Source organism: Trametes versicolor (genome assembly GCF_000271585.1).
Source record: "Trametes versicolor FP-101664 SS1 unplaced genomic scaffold TRAVEscaffold_5, whole genome shotgun sequence".
Taxonomy (NCBI): Eukaryota; Fungi; Basidiomycota; class Agaricomycetes; order Polyporales; family Polyporaceae; genus Trametes; species Trametes versicolor.
Window position 1 is genome coordinate 1,510,305 of NW_007360325.1, and position 14,738 is coordinate 1,525,042.

The 14,738-nt window shown below is 57.8% G+C and overlaps 6 protein-coding genes across 6 annotated transcripts; 2 read left to right on the forward strand and 4 right to left on the reverse strand.

The window, feature by feature from the left end:
- Positions 1 to 363: 363 nt before the first annotated feature.
- On the forward strand, positions 364 to 5,315 carry TRAVEDRAFT_28653 (uncharacterized protein). Its single transcript, XM_008039049.1, has 14 exons — positions 364 to 451; positions 515 to 705; positions 1,807 to 2,097; positions 2,155 to 2,175; positions 2,230 to 2,322; positions 2,381 to 2,490; positions 2,574 to 2,690; positions 2,749 to 2,773; positions 2,832 to 3,617; positions 3,672 to 3,801; positions 3,874 to 3,974; positions 4,037 to 4,549; positions 4,655 to 4,720; positions 4,780 to 5,315. Exons 1-14 carry the CDS (start codon positions 436 to 438, stop codon positions 4,957 to 4,959), a joined length of 2,640 nt encoding a protein of 879 aa, XP_008037240.1. The 5' UTR covers positions 364 to 435; the 3' UTR covers positions 4,960 to 5,315.
- Positions 5,316 to 5,605: 290 nt separating this feature from the next.
- TRAVEDRAFT_166952 (Metallo-dependent hydrolase) lies at positions 5,606 to 7,910 on the forward strand (the record flags this gene model as incomplete). Its single annotated transcript, XM_008039645.1, has 5 exons — positions 5,606 to 5,949; positions 6,052 to 6,120; positions 6,407 to 6,636; positions 6,691 to 7,331; positions 7,389 to 7,910. 5 exons carry the CDS (start codon positions 5,606 to 5,608, stop codon positions 7,650 to 7,652), a joined length of 1,548 nt encoding a protein of 515 aa, XP_008037836.1. The 3' UTR covers positions 7,653 to 7,910.
- A 141-nt stretch (positions 7,911 to 8,051) lies between these two features.
- TRAVEDRAFT_71567 (thymine dioxygenase) lies at positions 8,052 to 9,671 on the reverse strand (the record flags this gene model as incomplete). The annotated part of the gene is made up of 10 exons (XM_008039646.1): positions 8,052 to 8,093; positions 8,163 to 8,237; positions 8,296 to 8,307; positions 8,374 to 8,474; positions 8,554 to 8,611; positions 8,671 to 8,809; positions 8,876 to 9,000; positions 9,085 to 9,281; positions 9,351 to 9,426; positions 9,489 to 9,671. The coding sequence occupies 10 exons, from the start codon at positions 9,669 to 9,671 to the stop codon at positions 8,052 to 8,054; spliced, it is 1,008 nt and encodes a 335-aa protein (XP_008037837.1).
- Positions 9,672 to 10,061: 390 nt separating this feature from the next.
- Positions 10,062 to 11,246, reverse strand: TRAVEDRAFT_28656 (glutathione S-transferase C-terminal-like protein). Its single transcript, XM_008039050.1, has 6 exons — positions 11,096 to 11,246; positions 10,880 to 11,038; positions 10,697 to 10,822; positions 10,461 to 10,637; positions 10,312 to 10,398; positions 10,062 to 10,253 (listed from the first exon to the last, which is right to left on the reverse strand). Exons 1-6 carry the CDS (start codon positions 11,149 to 11,151, stop codon positions 10,178 to 10,180), a joined length of 681 nt encoding a protein of 226 aa, XP_008037241.1. The 5' UTR covers positions 11,152 to 11,246; the 3' UTR covers positions 10,062 to 10,177.
- A 2,037-nt stretch (positions 11,247 to 13,283) lies between these two features.
- Positions 13,284 to 13,718, reverse strand: TRAVEDRAFT_46833 (uncharacterized protein; the record flags this gene model as incomplete). Its single annotated transcript, XM_008039223.1, has 3 exons — positions 13,284 to 13,377; positions 13,431 to 13,514; positions 13,573 to 13,718. The coding sequence occupies 3 exons, from the start codon at positions 13,716 to 13,718 to the stop codon at positions 13,284 to 13,286; spliced, it is 324 nt and encodes a 107-aa protein (XP_008037414.1).
- Positions 13,719 to 13,768: 50 nt separating this feature from the next.
- TRAVEDRAFT_46834 (thioredoxin-like protein) lies at positions 13,769 to 14,269 on the reverse strand (the record flags this gene model as incomplete). The annotated part of the gene is made up of 3 exons (XM_008039224.1): positions 13,769 to 13,940; positions 13,996 to 14,154; positions 14,214 to 14,269. 3 exons carry the CDS (start codon positions 14,267 to 14,269, stop codon positions 13,769 to 13,771), a joined length of 387 nt encoding a protein of 128 aa, XP_008037415.1.
- Positions 14,270 to 14,738: the final 469 nt, after the last annotated feature.

The window sequence follows — 14,738 nt, forward strand, 5'->3', positions numbered from 1 at the left end:
AATTTTTGGCGGGCATTGAGCGGGATGCGGGTGCGCAGAGCTGCTGTGCACCGTGCGTGGCTAAGGAGTCGGACTCCGACCAGCTGCAGACGCCTGCAACTGGCCGATCTGCCACCGGATCCGAGGGTTTGCGAGATTTGGAGGTCCGCCTGCCTTCCTCGTCCAAGCTTTGGCAGAGGCAGATCCCTCTTTTCTCTTCTTCCCTCCTCCTCAGCCCATCTCCATTTCCCGCTAGACCGCCCTCCTCCGCGACCCCGCCCCTGCACCCCGTCTCCGTCCTCCGCGCTCCCTGCTTCCCGCCCTGCGAGCCAGCTCACCTGCATATACCTTGTACCCCAGGAGCACCGGCCGCGGTCACTACCACGACGCCCCCACGCCAACAATCTGCCTGACGCCCACATTTTGCACGCCCTAGAGACCGTGGCGCACTCTCCCATGGATCGTCTATGTGGTACGTAGAATACGTGCGGGTTTCAGTAATACAGCAGCTGAAGCTGCTTCTTGGCGGGCGTAGATGAAGTCCTACAGCTCATCCTTAACGAGCTCAGCAACCCTGTCGCATTCACACTCATCTCGAAACGCCATCATGAATTCTCCAAGGACCCATATGTCCGCGCATCCTATTTTCTCGCTCGTTCGGGGCGCATACAAGCACTCTACTGGGCTCTGGGCCGGGGGAAACTGCTAAACGAGCGGGTTATTGACGTGAGTGCCTGTTCCTTTCCCCCCTCTCTTGGCGCTCGGTCCCTGTCATGCTGTTCTCCTAGCTGCACCTTGGGTTAATCCTATTCGGAAATCCCGGGTACTGCTTGGGAACTCACCGCTGAGAGCGTCCTGTCTCTTGAACGCTATGATGTACCGTGGAGTATCAACGGAACAGGTGTGGCAGGGATGAGGGACTATCTGAGCGCGCTGTCTGTGCGACATCCCTCGCCGACCTGTTTGCCCTCCCCGTCGTCGCGTCACGTTAGCCAACCCGCTGCCGACTCATTGCCATGCTCCGCCTCAGGCCTCATGACGTTACCCTGTCTGTAACCTGCAGCGGTAGAGTGACGAGTGACGGGAGGGCGGCGCGGTGCAATCGGTATGTAAATCAATCACCGCGTCTGAGACTGGCAGCGGGTGCGGCGGCGGTCGCATCGAGCAAGAGGTGTTAAGAGGAGAGAGCGACCTGTCCTGAGCGTCATATTCTTTGGATTATACACCTTGGAATATCGGAACCTGTACGCATGGCTGCGATGAGTAACCGGGCTACAGCAGTCACTCACTGAGCCCGTTGCCCATCGACATCATACCTCCCCGCCTCGTTGCGCCATACTTACCGGTTATGAGATAAGCTGTCGCTGTTGCAATGGGTGTGGCCTTGGCTGCGAGAGCGGGCTCGGCCGCACCGACAAGCAGTCGGCAAGAGGAAGAGCGCTATGTGATGCGCGCACATTAATCATTGGCCGCTCACTCAGGTGACAGCAACTCGGCGACTCGCGCTTGTTCCATAGGACGGTTTGAATGCGTTCCGTGGAACATTCACCCCAGACGGCGGGACTTGTCGCTATCGCCAGTCTGGAAACTCGATTTCATGGCGGCCGGCGCCGAAGGGCCCGGCCACGCAAACACAAAATCGAATGCGACCGTTTGGTGTGTGTCGGGCCGGGTTCGTTTCGTATGAGAACGCGAGGACATACCATCGTCTTTTGAACAGTTACTGCTGTGATGAACTGGACATGTTATTGCCAGTCTGCACCCTGGGCCTCTCACCTGGTCTCATGCATATCCCACAACATACACTGACCCTCGTCATGTCCGCAGATCCTATTGAGTAGCGGCGCACATCTGTCCCGGTATCTCGTGCAATGCGCCATGCATCACTATTTCCGGACGCAAGTGCCGTTCATCAAGACGCGTTGGGTGCGGACGATACCCCTTCCCGTCTTCTCCTATTTCCTCTCCATCGCTGCACGCATGTATGGAGACATACCCGTTGCCAAGGGCGAGGACGATGGATCGCTCTTGACTTTGCTGCTGAAGCAGAGTCGATTTCCGTCAGAATACCGCGCGGCGAAGTGGGAGCAGGTCAGGGACGTGGTCGAGAAGTACAAGGTGCGTTGAAAATACTGCATCGCCTGTGGAGCTCCATTTTGATAGAGTTATTGGCAGTTTATCCCCTTCTCAGATAGGGTGGGTCGCCACCAGGGCGTGTACCAGGCATGGCAAGCTGATAACCGCAAATAGGATCCCATGATGGCCCAGTTCCCACTGGTGCTCGCTATCGAACCACGGTTACTGCCGCACGCACGGCAGAACGGCTTCAATATGGACCGCAAGGTGAGGTCATCGCATTCTCAGCTCAATGGCAGAACCATGACGTCGTTCGCTCGCACAGTACCGCAACTTCGTGTTCCGCAGAATGTTTGAGAAGCCGGCGATTATGTTTGAATCCCGTGCGGAAGAGATAGTGCAGAACGTCCGCGAGCTGTCGCGCCTCGACCCCGAGTATGCATGTGTTTCTTTGCAGGCAGCGCCTGTGGTTCCCGTTGAGGGTGATGGCTCATGGTGCTTGCGTTTCCCGTATGTAGTATGTTTCTCAGCCGCACGGTCGCCGCGGAGATCTGCATGGAAGCGAAGACAAACGAACCGGCGTACACGGCCCTAAAGCGGCTCGACAAGGAAGGCGTCCTCAGATTTGAGTTGGCGTACGTCATAGGACCCTTACTCATGTGGTCACTCGCACGCGCTAACCCGTTTTTACAGGTCGGTCGTTGCAGAGCTTGTAAAGGTGGCTATATGCGTCCACCAAGCCTCCGAATTTGCCATCCAACTGACCGTGAACGCAGCTTTTCCTGAACACCCGTTCCGTGACAACGAGCTATACTGCGAGCGTGCTGCGAGTGCTCTACAAGGACTTCCCGTCCGAGGACCCCACCGTTCGCCTGGTCCTGCTGCTAACCATATTCCTCTCGGAGTCGACCCCCGTGCCGTCAAGCCTATCAATCACCTCAGAACAGTCGGTCTCGTTAGCGCGATACGTGGAAGCGTGCCACGACGATATTGAAGAGATGAGCCTCGGACCGCTGACCCGGAAGGACATCACCGACGTGCTGCTGAGCAAATTCGTGCCCGAGCGCTTTGGGGGCATCCTTGAGTACGCGCGCGCTATCCTGAAGCTGGGCAAGGGCGAGATGGACGGGATTGTGACGGACGTTGCGCTCGGGTGCCTCGAGATCGGGTGCAAGGGCCGGATGCTCAAGAAGCTCGTCGAGGCGCACGAGTTCGCCGGGCCCGTGGTCGCGACACAAATCGTGAAGCGCTACCGCATTGACATCGACGACTTGCCGCCGATGGAGGACGAGAAGGCGTGCAAGGAGTACAGCGCGCCACTCTGCGTCGACCTTATGCTGCGTGGGCGGGTACTGCTGGGCTTTGAGGAGGCTGCCGCCGCCGCGGGACCCACTGTGCAGATGCCTGAACCTACAGAGCCACCGCATGTGATGGGTTCGGAGCAAGACACGGCCATGGAGGGGATGGGAGAGGAAGATGCGGAAGAGGTGGAAGCTTTGACTGACAACGAGGAAGACCCCGACGACAGGGATCCTGAAAGGGACGCAGACCACGAAGACCTGGTATGCCACCGCCCCTGTGCCATTCGTATTCGGCTGACTAAAGTCGACTCATAGGGCACGATTGGGCAAGACACACTCTCGGCTATGATCCGCAAGGACGAGATGATACCGACCCGCAGGCGGCGATATCAAGAGTTGTACACAAACTATCATGACAGCATTGGCAAGCTGCCGTACCCCGCAGGTGCGTCTCGTCTGCGTCTCGTCCCCGGCACGCGGGCCCCCGCCCGCTCGCTTACCTTCCTATTCGGTTCAGACTACACACAGGTCGGCACATGGATCCAGAACCATTATGGGCACCTCAGCGCGGCCGCGGCGGTGGTCCGGATCCATGCCGTTATCAACCAGAACTATAATGTGAGCGCGCCGGTCCGTGCCGCAGTACCTGTCTGGTGCTCACCGCTGTTCCGCGGACACAGGTTCTGCACCATCACCAGTACCCGACCGACGGCCATGCCGTGGGGTGCCGCGTGCCGACGACCCTGAAGCAGTTCAAGATCCTCGCGCGGCTAGGCAAGAGCCCGAGCATGGGCCTGTACGACGACATCGAGTGCGGGACCGAGTTTTACTTCAGCGAGGAGGACTACCTGAGCGCGGAGGACCTGAGTGGCGTCGTCCCTGCCCCAGGAAAGAAGACGCGGCGATCGCGGGCGATCAAGTGCGAGACGAGTCCGACACCTGCGCCACCCTCCTCTGCCGGCGCCGGGCCGTCCACGTTGGCAAAGACGGAGGGCGTACCGGCGAGTAAGCGGCCGCGACGGAGCGTCGCGACGAGCGTGAAGTCGTACGTGGTGCCAGATAGCGACGACGAGGGCATCGCGGACGGACGGGACGACTCGCTGCAGCGGTTCGCGAAGAAGAGGCGGGCAGAGTCGAACATGCAGCGCTGGATCAAGCACCTCGCAATTATGCTCAAGGATGAGCAGAAGAAGGTGCGTGTTTCTGCCACGCGGGTCCGTCCGCTGCCACTGCTTGCTTTGTGCGGGCGCGTGGATCGATGTTCTGTTATCTGACACGGTTGTTCTGTTGTCGCGTAGTACAACGAGCGGAAACGCCGGATACACGCTGCAACACCACCAGGGTCCAAGGTCAAGGTGCCGAAGGTGCGTGTCGCTCTTTTGTTCCCCGGTCGCGAGTGTCTCACCCGACGGCCGCACTACAGACGGAGTTCCACAAGTCGCTCGCGTTCAATCTGCCGCGGCTGCGCCGGATCGACCGGGCCAAGCGCGAGAAGCTGTACGGGACGGACGTGCCTGACGAAGACCACAGCGAGAGCGACGAAGACGAGTATCAGTACCGGACCACGCGCGCGAAGCGGCGCAAGGTGGACGACAGGGACTAGACCGGAATGGGCGGCGCGGCGGAAGAAGCCCCGCTCTTCCCCGCTCGCGCTGCGCCCGGCTTCGGTGGTTCGACGACGTGCATATTTGACTCCTTTGGGGCCCACAGAACGATGGACACGCCACGCACGCTTTCTCTCTGGTTCTCTCACTCATAGCTACGACACCGCATTCTCACTCGCATTAGCATCGACCATCATCTCACACACTCTCGACGGTTTCCGGGCCCCCGGGCTGAGCGGGGCCTCGCTGGATTTGTTATCTGCATCTGCATTTTTCACGGCTCGCACTCTGTCTGCATGAACTCTAATCGTATAGTCTAATGTCAACGTAGTCACGAAAATAATACGAGCACGGACCGGAGTGCGCGGGCCCGACAGCCTGTGCTGGGCCAGTGTCAGGCCAGTGTCGGACGGTGCGGGTTGCGGTCCGGGGGTCGGTACGAACGCCCGGGTGGTGGGATATGATTCGCCGGGAGGAGATCCGGTGCAGAAAGCATAACGGCACACGCCCGCCACGCTCTCCAGCAGGAGGGAGCCTGTCCGGATGTCCCGACCCCATCTTGATTCTCTCCGCCAGCGAAAATAAACCTTCTTGTTTAAAACCCCCCCACCGCGAGTGCTCGCCGACATGGACACCGACTCCGACATGGGCCTCTCTCAGTTCAACCACTCACCCTCCGCCCGCCCGAAAGCGACCCTCGCCGCCAACGGGCGGGCGACCCCCTCCCCCGCCTTCGCGGACTACCCCCGCCTCGTCATCCGCAACGTACACCTCCCGTTCGACTCTGACGACCCCACGCTCGCGGACCCACTCTACAACGTCTACTGCGTCGGCGGCCGCGTCGACTCCGTCGAGCTTGCCACCACCAACGGAAACAGCCACGGCAGCCGGCACTCGACACCCCCACATCACCCCGAGTACCAGGCGAAGGATCGGCAGCACGCGCACGCAGAGCTTGATGCGCAGGGGCGGGGGATTCTTCTGCCAGCGTCCGTCCGCTCTTTCTCGCTCTCCACGCCTTTTCTGGCACTGACGTCCCCGCCGGCGCGATGGTGATCTCTCCCCGCGTTCCTGTTGTTCGCATCCCACAGCCTTTGCCACGCACATATCCATCTCGACAAGTGCTTCCTCCTCGATCAATGCGACGAGCTTGTAACCGGGTACGTAATATCAAACTTGTCATCTCATTCATACCATCCCACCATGAGATATGCGTAACGAGACGTGCAACGCAAATGTCGTGCGCAATACCTCACTCTCTCACGCATCCCCCCATCTCTGGCTAGTGCATTCCGGCATATCGAATGCTTCATGCAAGCAAGTTTGGGGACATACAACGCGTTAGTGGATGAGGGAGAGCGCAGTCTCGCGTCGCATATCCCGTCGTGGGATATTAATCGCACCCGCGTACTTGCCCATACTCATCGTGCGCCGATCATTATACAGGCACTTCGCGGAAGCCCTCCGCGTCACCGCGAAGGCGAAGAGCGCATTCCCGCACAACCTCGAAGACCTCTTCGAGCGTGGCCGGAAGCTGATCACGCAGAGCGTCGAGTGCGGCGTCACCATGATGCGTGCGCACGTGGAGGTCGATGAGGCCGTCCACTTTGCGTGCGTCGATACCGGCCTCAAACTGCAGAAGCTCTACAGAGACATCTGCCATGTGCAGATCGCAGGTTAGTCCGCATACATACACCCATCCCGTTTCTCCATGCTTAACGGCGCGCTAGTGTTCGCGCAAGAACCGCTCTTTGCATCTCCGATGGACGACCGCCCCGGTCTGAATTACGCGCTACTCCAGAGCGCAGTCTACCGGATGGGCGTCGAGGCGGTTGGCTCTGCGCCATACGTCGAGCCCACGATCGCGCACGCGAAGCGCAATATCGACTACATCTTCGAGCTCGCATACGAAGCTGGCCTGCACGTCGACTTCCACCTCGACTACAACCTCGAGCCCGCCGCGGAACCGCTGGTGTGGTACGTGCTTGATCGCCTGCGCGAGCGCATCGCCGCGGGGCGGTGGCGGTCAGGCGCGCACCTATGCATCGGCCACGCGACGCGCCTGACGCTCTTTTCGCCCGCGGAGTGGGCCCGATTGCGCACGGCGCTGGTGGAGGAGCGCTTGCCGGTCACGCTCGTCGCGCTCCCGCCGAGTGACCTGTACATGATGGGGCGGCACCTGGATAGCGCGCCGCGGAGCACGCTGAATGTACCGCGCCTCGCGGAGGAGCACGGGCTCCGTGTCGCGATGGCGGTGAACAACGTCGAGAACGCGTTCACGCCGCAGGGCCCTGTCGACCCACTGAACCTATGCCCGCTCGGTGTTGCGGTGTTTCAGGCGGGCACGAAGAAGGACTGCCGGGCACTCCTCGTGCGTATTTCCTTTGCCTTTTATCACCACCGATACTGATCACGGTACATCTAACAGGAGGCCGTCACACTGAACGCGCGACTCGCCATTGGTGGCGTGCAGAAGGGCGCGCCGTACCCGTCGATCACGCCCACGCGCGGGATGCTCGCGGACTTCGTGCTCCTGCACGAGAACGACACGCTGCACTCCGCGGCGCTAAACCCGTCCTTTTCGCGCACGACGATCCGGCACGGGCAGGTCGTCGCGCGCCGCGTCGCTCAGACGTGGATCCTCCCGCAGCATACCCCGTCTCCGTCGCCGCTACGCATATCGCCGGCATGACCGGCTCTAGGGATCGGAGCCGCTGGTTGCTCTCTCGGGGCTGGGTCTTAAGGAGTCTTAGGGATGGGAGGACGGATGGATGGACGCGCGGCTGCGGCTGCTGGGCGGGGGCTGACTTATTTGTATCATATTTCTCTACACTACCGGGGCCCTCGTGATTCTGCTGTCCATGTTTTGTATATGTTTTCGGCGCCGCTGTGTAATACCTGCTCGAGTTGTAGCAGACGCCCCACCGGGATACCGGTGGCGGACCCTCACTGCTCGATTTGTGTGCTTTCGTGTCCGTCGGTGTGGTTGTGGCAAATGTAATCAAACCATTGTGAGAGTAGAGGGTACAGGTACAGGCTAGTATACATGCGGAGAGCACCATAAAGCACAGTTCGTAAAGAGGCGTCCAGCTCAGTAGCTTGCCGCAAGACGATGCAGGATGTACTGGCCAGCCTGATGACACGCGACTCATGTGAGGGCGTCCTCTAGGAACGGAAACCCCGTGGAAACAAAACGACTCACGGATATTGGCTCGTACTTTGGCGGTTTCTCGGCCGAGTACGTGCCTGGCAGGCACTCGACGACCATTGACATATCCTGAAGAGTTCATATCGTATCTCCGGTCTCGCAGGCGGAAAAATGCGTGCACACTCACCGGGGCGCAGAACTATAGTGGCCATAAACCATAAGTAGGTAGCTCAAAGAAGACTCGGACATGAAGATGATTACGCACGTATGGGATCGAGTACCGCTCGGGTGTCATTCCGTTGACGACCTTCATCTGGGGTGGGGCGCGCACACGATGCACCGTGCTGCGGATCACATCGTTCGACCCTGCCACATTCGATGGGGGTGTGGTCAGTAGCCACTTCTCAACAGGATGTTGCGTCACACTTGGGGTATATACACTCACAGCGCATCATGAAGTCGCCTGCGTTTACGATGAGCGCGCCTTCGACGGGAGGGGCGGTCTAGTACGCGTACATGTGAGAGAACTGCCAGTTGGAAAGGAGGCTATGGATGGACTCACGAGGAATTGGCCAGGATTGTGTGGGTCCTCGATCTCCAGTCCGCCCACGTCGTCTTGCAGAAGAAGCGTGATCGAGCCAAAGTCCGAGTGCGCGTCGATCCGCGAGATCTTCTCCTCGAGCAGATCTTGCGCAGGCACACTGCCACCCCATTGCCGTGTTAGTTGCACGCTGGCAGAGTACAAGATCCACCATCAAGCGACTCGCCTGGGATAGTGCAGCAATCGCAGCTGGCAGTCGTGCGCGTTGTGGTATGGGACGAGATGGTCCTCGGAGATGCCCAGGCCTGCTGCGAGGGCCCGGAGAATATTGAGCTCTGTTTCATGACATGTCTGCCACGAGGTGTCGGCGACGATTATAAACGTGAGCGAAGCGGCGCGCGTAATACAACGCTCTAGTCATAACATTATACTTACCCAATAGAAGTCAAGACAAGCTTCCTTGAAGCCGGGCAAGGTATCGTCCGGGAGCCAGATGTTCGGCATGGACTCGCTCTCCTCCCAGCCACACTCGAAGCTCTCTTTCACGTCCGGGGCCTTGGCGCGGACCTCCTGCAGCGCGTCCTTATCGTAGATATGCTGCACCACTTTCTCGACCCCCGGGGCAGAGTAGCCTATCGCGATGTCGGTCAGGACGCACGCTCCTAAGTTATATCGTAGTACACCCAAATGCCGTAACGCACCTCTGTGATGCGTCCCGGAGGGCGGGTGAGGAGCCAGCTGCTTGACCTCCATCGGCTGCGCGAAGAAGCGCTTCGACTGCGGAGAATAACAACTTGAACTTCAATACAGATATCGAGAGAGGTCTGAACGAGACGTACCCAATCGAACATGGTGCATATCTTGTCTTTAGGTATGCCGTGGTTCACGAGATACACGAACCCGACGCGTTTGAACGAGTCAACCATGGCTCTCGCGACGTCTTCTCTGGCGGAGCCGTCCAAGAACGCTCCAAAATCGAGCACAGCGATCCCGTGGGCATCTCCGAGCACTGCTGAGGGCATGTTCTATGTCAAAGGTGAGTATGCGAAGACGTGTATAGCTGCGGTATGGGAGTTCTGCGCGCAGGGTGCGGCAGCTTGTGAGCGAGCAGCGGCAGGGTGCGTTATCAGTCGATGCACTCCAAGTCGGCAAGGCGCGCCGCAGATACGCTTTCAGACTTAGACCCGTATATCGTCCGAGAAGTGCGTGTTATCGGGGTTTGCGGGGCTCCACGGCGCGTTACATACACCACGATCTTCAGGAAAGCTTGAGCTCTGATGCAGTGACAATCCTCGCTGCGTCGCGGTTCGTAAGAACGTCATGAGTTACCATCCCGGGATTTTCTCGTGTGTACAAGCGCCAGGCCGGTAGTCCGTTTGAACAAATGCGGGGGACCTTAACGGCGTGTTTGCGGGAATCTGTTCGACTTCACATTCACGATACTGATTCAGCATTCAGCGTACACAAGGGTCTGCCTCAGGCCTCAATGCCTGGACTGTACAACATTTCGACGACGCCCTGCAGTTACTTAGGCGCTCTTGAGCGATTCCCTCAAGGCATAGATCTTCTTCACCGTCGGGCGATCCATCATAAGCTGGTGCCACCTAAAGGTCACATCCAAGCGTAAGCCTGGTTGCTCTGTCTTGTCGGGGAAGTACTCACTTGTACACTGCTGGGAAGTCTTTCTCGAACTGAGCGGCGCTGTAGTATCCCTGGGTAGCGGTCCCATCGAGCACCAACTTGTTCCACCTACGATGGACACCACGGTATGTAAGCGACAGCTGGTGTTCGTGAACGTGAGAGACACCTACACGACGAAGCTCAGGTCTGTGACGGTGAACCTGCCACCCACGAGCCACTCCTGCTTGGAGAGCACGCTTTCAAGCACGCCGAGGACGCGTAGGATTTCCTTCTGGTACCGCTCGACCGCGCTTTGAACCTTCTCCGGATGGGACCTGATGAACCACACCGCCTGACCGAAATACGGCCTGCGGGATGATTTAGTTCAATCACCGACGCGACACGACAATGACGCGGGAAAGCGTACCCCTGTCCAGACGCCTGAAAGAAGAGCCACTGCAGCTGTTGCGTCTTCTCCTCGAAAGACGTGGCGGAGATCTTGCCGTCGGTGTCGTATTTGTCAACAAGGTACGTGATGATGGCGTTCGATTCCCTGAATTGGAGTGAGCAAATTGTTACCGAGGACGATCCCGGAGGCTTCGCCACTCACCACACGGCAAAGTCGTTGTTCTTGTGGTCAACCAGCGTAGGGATGCGTCCGTTCGGGTTGAACTGGGTATGCTCGGGAGCCCTGTGCTCGTCCTTCGTGAAGTCGATGTAAATCGAGTGGTAGTCGAGCCCGAGCTCCTCGAGGACGATCGCGACCTTCCTGTAGGCATCTGAGGTCAGTACGCGAGGTGTGCAAGCGGGGTACGGCAATGCTTACCATCCGTTGGGGGCGGTCTTGTGCGTGTAGAGGGTGAAGTGATGCTGTTGAGACATGATGAGGCGGAGTGCACTGAGATGTTTGGGTAGGTGCGGTCGAATTGAGGAGCTCCCTCTTCATGTGAGCTTTTATACAAGTCCCATCGGAGGCTGACGCTATATTCTCAGCGCCCCCAACACTGCGGATGTGTAGTTCTCTGGCAATGCTTAGTGAGCACCAGAAGTGAGTAAGCTGCAGACTTACGAACGCCGTACCTTCTATCCGTCGCCAAGCGCCTCTAGTGTGATTACAATCATGTATCCTCCTGTTCAGCGACTTGGAGGCGCGTACCTTTGTCATGCATAGGGGATCCCTGAACGTCTCAAGCACTCTTGCGCACGTTCGCAGCTCTCTGTGAAGTCAGATGGCGCAGCAGCTTCCAGGGCTGGTGCGAACGATTCGCAGGTTCGCCGTGCGCGACCACTTCAGTCTTGCTATGACTGATTCTTATTGCTGGTTTCACGGCGCTTGTCGCGGGGCCTGACGCGCGAATTTCGCGCCGCGCGCCCGTCCGGAGGGTGTCGACGCGGATCGTCGATAGCTCGCTCAATACTCCATAAAATTCACTATTCCTTTCAGATTCGGAGTCTCCTTATCGACGCGGAGGGCACGGTACAAGAATCAGCGTGAAATACGAAGTTCGAGTAAAGGCTTCCTCGGGGACCTGTCTCCAAGCAGAACCAGCACAACGAGCGACATCGTCCCTTTCTCTGGCTGGAATGTGCTTGAACAGACGCTATAGATGTGTACGGAGGGCATGAATGTATTTTGGTTGCGATTATCGGCAAGTACGTCATCGTCTGTTCACCCGGTTTGAGGGGGTGAACAGACGTAGTATTGCTCACACATTTGAGGACATCTATATCATCTGTATATCTCTCTGGGTATATTCCCTACATAAACGTCCCATTCGCGGTGTCAGCGCCGATATTGGGGGGTGTAGCAGAGCAATACGAGCGCCACGTCATCGCACGGGAGTAGACCTCAACGTACGTATTCAAAACCCTCCGTGACGCTGGGAAAGTCTGTTTCGCGATTTATTACCATCCTTAATGAGCCTCGCTACATCTATCTGTGTCGAGGAGTCAGAACGAAGCTCTTCTAGAGGATGTAGCTGAACGGAGGTGAGGCGGGCCAGAACAGGCGGGGACGCTACTAGTATTCCCCATTCGCGCGCTCTGTTTTGAGGTCTGTGCCCTCTGTAGACTGTTTTAGAGCCCATATCACAAAATTCCAGCTGAATTGAATGGGATCTTGGCGGGTAATCTTCGTTCTGCTCTGGGGAAGGGGTTCGAGGAGGAGGTCACTTAAACTTCGAATATCGCGCCAATTCTGATACCGTGCCCTCCGCACTGATGAGGAGATTCAGAATCTGAAAGAAATACCGAATTTCATGGAGGTAAGAGCGAGCTATCGACGATCCGCGTCGACACCCTCCAAATGGGCGCGCGGCGCGAAATTCGCGCGTCAGGCCCCGCGACAAGCGCCGTGAAACCAGCAATAGTATAGGCTTCCGGCACGGTGCGTACTATACGTACATGACTTCTATCCATAGGGACCGAACACGCCTCTATGATGGGTTCAAAAAGGTCTATGCAGAGTGACGTGCTTGACGTCCATCGTCTGCGGGAAGAGGTGCTCCGACTACGGGCCTTAGAATGGCAGAATTAGCGGCGGAGAAGCCGGGCAAGAGCCGAGTGAGACATACTATACCCAATCGAATCTGGTGCGTGTCTTCTTGAATGGCAGGTATCCTACATAGTTTTTGTGGAGTTGTCCAGATACACACAGAAATCACGGAAGGTATTCAGTGCAGTGTCCGGTGGCATATGACCAAGCTGCGGCAGGCCGTCTGTCACCAGTCGAAGCCGGGACTCAAGTTCGACGTCGCGGTTCGCAAGAACGTCGTGCATCATCATGTCGGGATCAACTCCCGCATGCTACGTTCGGCCGGCAGTCCGTCGTGGGTTTTGAGGTGTGTTGACGGCTTAGTCGATCGGGGGGAGGGGGGGGAGGGGGGGAATTAGTCGGCTCCAAAACAACTAGGCCGACCCAGCATACCTATGTACAGCGCTTTGACATGTCGACACAAGTCAACTACCTCAGTACCTGTACTGTGCAATATTCGAACAACTCCCTCTCACGTAGCTCAGACCTTGAATGCCTCTCTTATAGCGTAGATCTTCTTGACCGTCTGCCGATTCATCATCGCTTGGTGCCATCTGGAGCCAATACGAAAGCCCCTGTGAGTATCAAGGCAGTGAACCTATCACGTTCAGGAAGAATAAGTACTAACCTGAAGACTGCCGGGAAGTCCTCCTCGAACTGGGCTGGGGTGTATGTCTTCGTGATGGTGCCATCAAGGATCAACGCATTCCACCTACGTTGAGCGCCGCACCGTGTCAGTACAATGTGCGCTGACTAAGGAGACGACGTACACGATGAAGCTCAGATCTGCGACAGTGCACCTGCCACCTACGAGCCACTCCTGCTTGGAGAGGACGCTCTCAAGCACACCGAGGATGCGGAGCATCTCCTTCTGGTACCGCTCAATGACGCTCGGGAGGTTCTCTGGGTGCGACATGATGAATCACGCCGCCTGGCCGAAGTATGGGCTGCATGATTGTTTGATGTTTAGGCTACCGTGCCCGCACTAGGAAGCACACTCGAAATTACGCACCCCTGTCCAGACGCCTGGAAGAAGAGCCACTGCAGCTGCTGCATCTTCTCCTCGAAGGAGGTGGCGGAGATCTTACCCTCCAAGTCGTACTTCTCCACGAGGTACGTGATGATCGCGTCCGACTCCCTGGGACAAACAAAATAAGTACGTTAAGGTGGTGGCCATGCGGCATGCAACCCACCAGACGACGAAGTCGTTGTTCTTATGGTCGATCAACGTGGGGATGCGTCCATTCGGGTTGAACTTGGTATGCTCGGGAGCCTTGTGCTCGCCCTTTTTCACGTCCAAGTAGAGGGAACGGTACTCAAGGCCGAGCTCCTCGAGAACAATGGCGACCTTCCTGCGACCCTGGTCAGTCCTGAGGCCTGAGGCTCACACACGGCGTGCATCGATGCTCACCATCCGTTCGGGCCAAAGTTGTGCGTGTACAGGGTGAAGTGATGCTCTTGGGACATTGTTAATCGAGTGTGTGCGGATAGGTTGTTGGCGACTGGGGAGTTTGGAGCAGTGGCCCTCGCCTTGCGAGCTTTTATCCCTCCGGCACGCTCTCGGCGTCTGCCTGGATGTGTTACGGGTGCATGGTGTTCTGGATGTGCTTGGTGAGCACCGGTGGTATCGATAAGCCGCAGCTCGAATGCCTCCTACCGTGTCGAGCGCGCCCCGTGCGCAATTCGGTTATGTTCCTGCGACAGAGGTGGCACGGTTCCGTCCTTCAGCGCTACGACATGTTCTTCGCGGTGAAACGCCTACGGTGGAGCGGCGCGTACCTCAGAAGGCGTATGTGCTATTCCCTGTATATGCTACACCCGAGCCGTGGACACGTATACAACCTCCGTGTGCGGCGTGTGTTCGTGTAGCACAAAAACCTTGGTATGATCTAAGTGACTAGTGGGTAGGCACTCACCACCATTCCAACGCGCGCTG

Coding starts and splice junctions, on each gene's coding strand:
- TRAVEDRAFT_28653 (XM_008039049.1), top strand. Junction 2,491..2,573: donor CTGTCGCGCCTCGACCCCGA/GTATGCATGTGT, acceptor TCCCGTATGTAG/TATGTTTCTCAGCCGCACGG. Junction 3,975..4,036: donor TTATCAACCAGAACTATAAT/GTGAGCGCGCCG, acceptor CCGCGGACACAG/GTTCTGCACCATCACCAGTA.
- TRAVEDRAFT_28656 (XM_008039050.1), bottom strand. CDS start 11,151: ATGTCTCAACAGCATCACTTCACCCTCTACACGCACAAGACCGCCCCC. Junction 10,638..10,696: donor TTTCAGGCGTCTGGACAGGG/GTACGCTTTCCC, acceptor ATCATCCCGCAG/GCCGTATTTCGGTCAGGCGG. Junction 10,254..10,311: donor GACTTCCCAGCAGTGTACAA/GTGAGTACTTCC, acceptor TGTGACCTTTAG/GTGGCACCAGCTTATGATGG.